The following is an 8,867-nucleotide window of genomic DNA, read 5'->3' on the forward strand; positions in this document are numbered from 1 at the left end:
AAACTGCTATTCAATACCCACACCAGTTGGAAGCCATTACCACTACATTCCAAGAGAAGATTTGTATTAGCCTTGTCCTAAAGAAGATTGTTTTTCTATATGGTCCTGAGCCTGGTGGAGAGTTCATATATCTTACCCTGAGGTCCACCAAAAGCCTACGCAGGATCCTTTACTGAAGCCTGAAGCCCTGTATGTAAGTCATTCTGAAAGGACACAGAATCTCTAAACTCCCTTATGTTTTATGTTATTAATCTGTCCAATGCACTGTTAGGCCTCTTTTCCCTGTAAACACGCATGTTATTACCTCAGTAATAACAGGGACCACCTCTTGTAAAGAATTTATTGCATTTGAAAGTATGGAAATGTGGTCAAAGGTGATGCTAGAAACATCTCCCTTTAAAGGTTAGAAAAGGATATGGAAAGGTGGCTACATGCTTAAAAGCTAAAATGTTACATGTAACTAAACTGTGAGAGATGCCTTTATAAAGAACAGTGTGTGAATCTACAGGGGATGCAGTGGCTGATGTGATCGTGCGTCTGCTATGATAGCGAGGCGAGGTTATTATATTGTGGCTTGTATGTAGTTCAAATGAAATTAAGGAATGGTCTGAGATGGCATCCGACTGGGGTAGTCTGACTATGTTCTCCGTGTCCACCGTATGTCAATAGTAAGTCAAGCGCATGTCCATCAGAGTGTGTGGGTTCTCTTATACATTGGATGAAACCAATTGATTCTGATATACAGCTAAAGGCCAATCTCAAAGGGTCTTGGGCATTATCAAGGTGAATATTGAAATCACAAAAAATAATGGCTCTTTCTACAAAAGTGACTAGATTAGAAAGGAAATCTGAAAATTCCTTAATAAATTCTGAGTAGGGCCGTGGTGGCCTATAGATACCAAATAGTGAAACAGGCTGGGTGGGCTTCATATCGCTGGCTACATCATTCATTTTAGAAAAAAAAACAAAATTTCCCCTTTTTTCCTCAATTATCCTGTTATCTTCAATTCCCTGCTCTAAAGCGATTACTCACGTAATACTAGTCAGAGTTTTAGGGTGCCCCAAAAGGGTGCATTAGGTGCATTAAAGTTACTAATAAAGACATCAGAATATTCCCTGTCTTTCAAGTAGAAAATAAATCAGAATACCACAGAAATGTATTTGCTATTAAGTAACCTAGAGCCTTAAAGATTATTTTGGACTTCAGTGGACGTAAGAACAATAGCAGGTAAATAAACTTTATTTATTTATTTATTCCTTAATATGGCATTCTCTAAAATGATGTAAATACATTGAAAATATGCAGTACAAGTGCAGTAAAATAATTCAATGTTGTACTTCTTCTTCTTCAAAGCAGAGCATTGGGTACTTAATACCATTGAACTGTGTCAAATCAATGTGCCCTATTACCATTGAATTTTTACTATTACTATTACAACAGTAATGTAAATAATGTGATACAAATAGTTAATGAAGTACAAATTCATGAAACTCACATGCTGCTAGTATGTTAAAAGTTATAAATGTAAATGACAATTAATTATTCATACTGTTGTTGGTGGGGAATTCAGTAGATTGACTGATTTAAACAACTCCCAAAGTATTTGCATAACCTGAAACACACATTATGAAGACTTCCATTAAAATTACATTTATTTCAAGATTAGACTAGGAATGGAAAGAAGTACAATGTAAGAAAAAATCAAATAGGTCCTCTGAAAAAGCTGAAATTGTCAGTCATGTAAAGCTTTTACAAGATGAAGCATAATGTCATGGAATGTTAGCCTCCCTCGAGTCATGTGGTTTGGCCTGCCACGTTCAGTGGGAGGGCTGTGTTTGCAACCACACCTGCACCTTGTTCGTCTCAATGTATATAAACCCGTGTTAAAGTGTACAGGGTGTTGGTCATTGTCGGTGTAATGTCTGAATGTAACATGTTTATGTTAGATGTATTCTTGTGTATCATGTTTGTTTAACTTCATTTGTTTCAGGTCCATGTTTATTGTTTCTAATACGTGAGTGCCACTGTCATTTATGTTAATAAATGTTCGTCCCAGTCGGTGGAGTCTGTGCGCCCTGCCCCTCGCCCTATGGCACTCGGGCCGCCACACGTAATCACAGTGCATTATTTCTTTATTATATTAAACTTTTGTACTGGTGTTAAAGCAGGCCAAATATTATACATTGATTCATATACTAAGTACTAAAAGTGTTATACATTGATTGATGCGGAGAAAACTATACATCAACTTTTTTATGGCTACTAAATAAAGGTACAATACTGAGCCTGATAAGTATAAACATTTTAAACAGCTTTTTATCGTTTAGGGTTTTTTTTTCCTTTTGTGCAAGTCTAAATTAGTCCACTGGGACAATGACACACAAACACTAACACCAACACATCAATGGTCCCTCAATTTAGAGTATTTTTTATTTGAAATGGAGCCGAACTGAGCATGACAACACTGGGATGGAGCAGCGGGTAGGAGAGCCTCATCTTCAGCGTTGCTTGGAGGTGCTCTCCATGGAAGTGATGGCCCAGGGGTGGAAGAATGCCATTCTGGTGGAGAAGGTGGGGTGCCAATGAGACAGGTGTGTCATGCCTGCAGAAGACACTGTCAGAGGCAGATAAGCAGAAGGACAAGGTGAAGTAACATAGCTCAAGGTCCCTACTTAACTGCACCATTTAGAAAGCATGCATAACTTAAAGATAGTTGTGAAAGCCTGAAGGTCTACAACAGGCAGTAATGAACTTTTCTAAACTGGATTTATGGGTTTTACATTGCGCAGAGGCTGAACGATTTTTAATTTCGACCTTTTGTCAGTGTGTTTACAGTATTTACTTACTGTAGCCCAGTCCTTGAATGAAGTATTTCAAGGCTTCTGCCAGCTTGCCAGGCTATAAGGTAAGAACAGGACACAATAGATTACACAGTGCATCACTCAGTTTGAATGCAAGAGCATTATTTTAATGGGTAACGACAGACCTGATCAAGCTGTGGTAGACCTCCACAGTCAGCCATCTTCATGAGGGACAACATGAAGGACAATGTTATTCACCACAAGTTCATCACAAAGTTCTAGATTTATAAGCCCCCAGTGACATATAATGACTTCTGCATTTATAATGAGAGTCAAATAAAAAAAGCAAAACATAACATTTTAAGTATCGCTTTGCTGAGGTTTGAAGGTCACTAACTTTGAGGAGGGTTGTCTTTGAGGGATTCATTTTGGAATTGCAGTCAACCTACGACGGAAAACACAAACATTTGCACGCAGGCTCCCAGGTACATATAGAAGTTTGATTTGAATGCTGGGTTGGATTTTGAATGTTGTTTTTAAACTTCTGCATGTAAAACAAGCTGTACATACCACAGCATCCACCACAGGAGAGTCATCTCCTACCACCAGAAGAGTGTGACACCTACAGCAACAAAACCTTTCAGGCATGTGGTGGCACAGGGGCATTTTACATCAAAAAATAACATGGAATAAGGATAAAAGAGAAACAGTTTCTCACTTACTTTAGAGTCTTTCTACCCAGAGAAGTTCTCTTAATGTTCAGTTTACTTCGGCTGAAAATTGATCAGATCTAATAAGACTGGGAGCTGTTCATATGACAAACAAGTCTAGAAGCAGAGAGCTCAGAAGATTCCATAGAATGCAGATGTCAGTCATACCTGTTGTAGGACTTCATAAAATGCAGAAGGTTGGTCTGGTTAATCCTTTTGCTGATGTTGTGACGGAAGGTCTTTACAAATTCTGCCTTCTTCTTAATCTCCTCCTGCCACGGTGCCATAAAGGAGTCAGTCCAAGACACAATCAGTCACAAAACATTAAAACTTGATGTGAATATGAATTTAAATGTCTCTTCCTCTATATGCACAGTCTGCACAGGCACTCGAGACAGAAATGTATAATAAAAGGAATATGTAAAAAAAAAAAAAAACATTGTTGACCTTTTGATGGACAATAATGTAGGCATCTGGTTCTTTAGTTACGAAAAGGACACAGTCTAAATTCAGGACAGCTCATTTGGAACACTCATCTTTAGTAATAAGGCATTTAACTTTTAAATATTCTAGTTCAGTGTTTAGTGACCCAGTCCACAGTACACATGAAATGGCCCACATGTTTATTCTAACCCAGCCCAGTACAACTGTACCAGGTGTTCATTTTCCTAATGGCTTGGTTTAGGAGCTAGGATGATGTTGTCAGGAGCTGGGATAGAGGGAAAATGTGGGATGTCAGATGTATCACAAGGACTGGGTTGACAAGTACTGCTCAATAATACATACAATATACATTTCATTTTAGGCGTTATTTCGTACCTGACCGAACAGGTGGGAGATGACAACACTGGGGGGACCAAGGGCCCAGCTGGAAATCTGTGGAAAGTGTGGGTTGATCTTTAGTGGCTGGAGTACACATAAGCTTTGATCAAATACATTACTTTATTAAAAGAGGCTTGACACTGTTCTAAGGATCCTAAAAGAATAAAAATATAGGGTCGATTGTCACCATATGATTGGCATGAAAGGTTAACTGGAAACTGCAGAAAACTAAGAGTAATATGCTGAGAACTATTTGTTATCACATTGAAAGTTATATGGATTCAGTGAACAGCCAAGACACAGGGAACAAGACAGTTTAAATACATGAAGTAATAAGAGTTAAACAAGACAGGTGCAAATAATAAGGAGCGGAGAAAATGAAGCTAAGGAACGGAACCACAACAAGGAAGTAAAGCAAAACAAAAGACATGAGACAGGGAAACCATAGACATGGACGCTAGGTGGGACCAGCTAAACGACATAATTGTAGAGATACAGGGATCGTGATGATTAAGCAGGGTGTTAACAGAATGATAATTACTATTGCATTAGACTGTGATACCTTGGATGCTGCCCGGTCTGCCCAGCCCTCTACCTGAGCATTAATGTTCATCAGGACAAGGCCCTCAACCAAGTCTGGGTACTTCAACTGCAAGACATTTATGCATGAGCAGTCAAAGGGAGATGAACCTTCAGGGCAAAATTACTTACTATATGTCAAACTGTTGTAGTTAAATGAGCAATTAAGAGTCTCCATATTTGGCATTCTTGCACTTTACATTGCACTTAGAAAAAGGTTTGTTTACATGTGCAAGCAGAGGAACAATAGTGAAGTGTCAGTATTCTGGAGAGTTGATGTCTAGCTAGCTTGACAGTGTAATGATTAGGATTATGCTGCAAGTATCAACACTTTGTTACAAAGCAAGAATTTCACCAAGGAGTAATCCTTGTTTGATCATTGTGTTAAAATCTATTGGGAAGAAAGACAGTGCTACAACTCACAGCGAACCGTGTGAGGATGTTTGCTCCTGCTCCAACACCCATTCCAATAACACTCTTAATTCTGTGGAGAGAAAAAAATGTACATAACTTTAAACCATTAAAGCGCAAGGTTTCAGATTAGAACAAGGATTGACAGTTTAATCTCAGAGTAAATGGCTAATCTGGTTCACTCACTTAAAATGCTTGAGCACAATTGGGAGGGTCTCGGAGAGCTTGTCCATTGAGGGATATGTGAATCTACAGGAAAAAATTGCCCTGAGTGAGTTATAATTCTAAGGGACGCCACTGATTCTTCAGGATTTGAACCTGCTAAACCTAGCTATGATGTACTGGGAGCCACAGCCATCAATGTAGCATATGAACGCTAAGAAAAAAGTTCATGAAAGAAACCCTGGTGCATGACAAGCCAGTGCCAGCTAGACATGCTGACAGTCAGGGCCTCCAGATGTTAGTTTAGGTGGGCACCAACACCATGGCATAGAGTCGTCCTGTCTGACTGCCAGGAAGGAGTGGTCTGAGGGCAGACGGAGGGCTATGGAGTAGGTTCTGATAAATATACATTCTGGAAAAAATTGTATGGGGTAGCTGAAGGTCACATTTTAGATTAGATTTAACCTTGGAATGTCTTTCAGCCCCTGAAAGAACATTGTGGCATATGGTGCACTCACGCTCACCCTGCAGGGAAGGTGCTGGCACCCTCATGTTGCCCAGGAGCGTTGACCTGACACACGGCAAAGTGTCGCATGATTTCCTGCATGTCCTCATCATAGAAAAGAACGTCGAAGCAAGTTTTGTCTGCAGACATGCATTCCAGGGTCATTACAACACAATAAATGATGCTTATGCTAAGTTTTAGACTTTAGAGCAATCAGCTACGTGCCACAAGCAACAGTATCAGAGTCTTACGGTTCATTCCGATGTCATGGTAGGTGAGGATGACCGGTCGGTTATCCCTGGGGATACCTGCCATGGTGCAGCATACAGTGCCAAAGGGGGTCTCCACATTGTCCTCCTATAAGACCCAGGTGGAGTATAAAGGTCTAGGTCTAGATGTATAAGAAAAACCTCTAAAAAGAGGTCTGATTCCACTGCAGTGGTTTTGTGTGTCAGGACATTACTCTGTCACACTTAGAACTACTTCTGTGGAATGAGCCTCTTATCACGAGGAATGTCAATCATTTATTTATTATTTATCATTAACCAAGTTAATTTGTTTACAAAAGATCATGTTTGACTCAGAAGACACATGACAGTGCTTGAAAACATGCTTTATGGGTAAAAGCTTTAGCCTATTGAAACATCTGTGAAAAGGTAGTGCTACTTACCACAACTTGACCCCAAAATGCCCCCTTAAAATCCTTCAGACAAAACACAGAGAAAAATAGATTTTGGAGTGGTAACATTTCATTCTGGATGTGAAAAGATCCATCCCATAGACTTTATTCTATTAACAGTACTCAATGTCTGAAAATACAGCCTTATTTTACCGGACACAACGGGTCCATACAAAAGGCATCATCAGATGTTTCTTCATCATCCTCCAATAGAGGGTTATAGAGGGCCTGGGGGTTAAGAAGCAAAAATTCTCAGTACAAAGTTAGATAAAACTTGGTTGTAAGGTAGTATTAAACAAGTATTCTCTTTTTAAAACATTTGCCCAACCTACCCTTTTTGCCATTATCCCAAAAGTTGACGAGCAAATATTCCTCGCTAAATCGATTCCCTGTCTGAATACCGTCTGCATTGCTGGTGCCACTGTAAGGGTCGTTTCCTTTTGGTCACAGAGATTCAGTACAGACTTATTTGGATATTAGGCTGTGCAGTTCCAATTTAGAATATTTGCAGCTCTCCTGTAATAGTAATATTATGACATCACTAAAATACTTTTGAGCAGTTTAATGACAGATTCCCTAAAATCTATATGACAAGAACACCATGCCACTTTTTAATGCTTGATGAAGTATGTTTTGGATGTTACAGCTGTTTTTCTGACAGACCTTCTCTGTTTGAAATGCATCAAAATGATCCCTAAGAGACTAAAGATTCCACTGTACCTTGTTCTGTAAAATTCAGTAGTAATCCACCACCTATGGTTAGGTTTAATTCACCCTATTGTCTCCCAACCTTTGAACTGCTGAAGTGTGTCAAGTGAAATAACATATAGATGCTTGCGCTCACCTTTAAAATAGATGTAGTGATGTCATAGCCATTGTGACGTCATAGACATTGTGATGTTACTACAGGGTTGCGCTGACATTTTGGTCATTGGGAAAATAAGTCAAAAGTTTAAAAAATATGTGAAATCCCTATTTTTAGCGGCAGCTGAGTACGTAGCTGAAAGATGGGTACAGTTATATAGACATTTATTACAGTTTTCCAATACAACACGAAGTCCCTCCATGCAGGCACTACATGGGTTTTTGATAAAGATCAAGACATTAACTGTAATACAGAGAGAGGTCGGTAGAGTAGGCAAAACTGTCATCAAGTAAAATTACTGTTACTTTAAAATAATAACTACTGAAGTAGAAGTAAAAGTAGTCATTTAAATTATTACTTAAGTAAAAGTAAGAAAGTATCTGTTACAAGAATACTCAAGTAGCAAGTTACTTCACTGGAACTCATTTAATAGCAGTTTAATGCCATTGAACTGTGTCAAATCAATGTGCCCTATTACCATTGAATTTTTACTATTACTATTACAACAGTAATGTAAATAATGTGATACAAATAGTTAATGAAGTACAAATTCATGAAACTCACATGCTACTAGTATGTTAAAAGTTATAAATGTAAATGACAATTAATTATTCATACTGTTGTTGGTGGGGAATTCAGTGGATTGACTGATTTAAACAACTCCCAAAGTATTTGCATAACCTGAAACACACATTATGAAGACTTCCATTAAAATTAAATTTATTTCAAGATTAGACTAGGAATGGAAAGAAGTACAATGTAAGAAAGAATTAAATAGGTCCTCTGAAAAAGCTGAAATTGTCAGTCATGTAAAGCTTTTACAAGATGAAGCATAATGTCATGGAATGTTAGCCTCCCCCGAGTCATGTGGTTTGGCCTGCCACGTTCAGTGGGAGGGCTGTGTTTGTAACCACACCTGCACCTTGTTCGTCTCAATGTATATAAACCCGTGTTAAAGTGTACAGGGTGTTGGTCATTGTCGGTGTAATGTCTGAATGTAACGTGTTTATGTTAGATGTATTCTTGTGTATTATGTTTGTTTAACTTCATTTGTTTCAGGTCCATGTTTATTGTTTCTAATACATGAGTGCCGCTGTCATTTATGTTAATAAATGTTCGTCCCAGTCAGTGGAGTCTGTGCGTCCTGCCCCTCGCCCTACGGCACTCGTGCCGCCACACGTAATCACAGTGCATTATTTCTTTATTATATTAAACTTTTGTACTGGTGTTAAAGCAGTCCAAATATTATACATTGATTCATATACTAAGTACTAAAAGTGTTATACATTGATTGATGTACTATACATATATGAACTGTTTTCTGTATCCTTA

At 38.5% G+C, this 8,867-nt stretch overlaps 1 protein-coding gene and 1 long non-coding RNA gene across 2 annotated transcripts; both read right to left on the reverse strand.

Moving 5' to 3' along the window:
• Positions 1-3,522: 3,522 nt before the first annotated feature.
• Positions 3,523-4,390, reverse strand: LOC145655909 (uncharacterized). The gene is made up of 3 exons (XR_014121749.1): positions 4,332-4,390; positions 3,681-3,784; positions 3,523-3,575 (listed from the first exon to the last, which is right to left on the reverse strand). It is a non-coding gene; the product is annotated as an uncharacterized LOC145655909 (long non-coding RNA).
• An 89-nt stretch (positions 4,391-4,479) lies between these two features.
• LOC145655904 (protein NDRG1-like) lies at positions 4,480-6,468 on the reverse strand. Its single transcript, XM_081709368.1, has 6 exons — positions 6,243-6,468; positions 6,011-6,131; positions 5,511-5,573; positions 5,337-5,397; positions 4,897-4,983; positions 4,480-4,488 (listed from the first exon to the last, which is right to left on the reverse strand). The coding sequence occupies exons 1-6, from the start codon at positions 6,304-6,306 to the stop codon at positions 4,480-4,482; spliced, it is 405 nt and encodes a 134-aa protein (XP_081565494.1). The 5' UTR covers positions 6,307-6,468.
• Positions 6,469-8,867: the final 2,399 nt, after the last annotated feature.

This window comes from Electrophorus electricus, unplaced genomic scaffold (genome assembly GCF_041902795.1).
Source record: "Electrophorus electricus isolate QZ-2024a unplaced genomic scaffold, ASM4190279v1 Scaffold39, whole genome shotgun sequence".
Taxonomy (NCBI): domain Eukaryota; kingdom Metazoa; phylum Chordata; class Actinopteri; order Gymnotiformes; family Gymnotidae; genus Electrophorus; species Electrophorus electricus.

What these genes read in the sequence shown, in the direction of transcription:
- LOC145655904 (XM_081709368.1), bottom strand. Translation starts at nt 6,306, where the DNA reads ATGGCAGGTATCCCCAGGGATAACCGACCGGTCATCCTCACCTACCAT. An exon ending in ATTGTGCTCAAGCATTTTAA is followed by an intron (nt 5,398 to 5,510) that starts GTGAGTGAACCA and finishes TTCTCTCCACAG; the next exon opens with AATTAAGAGTGTTATTGGAA. An exon ending in ACATCCTCACACGGTTCGCT is followed by an intron (nt 4,984 to 5,336) that starts GTGAGTTGTAGC and finishes AATGTCTTGCAG; the next exon opens with TTGAAGTACCCAGACTTGGT.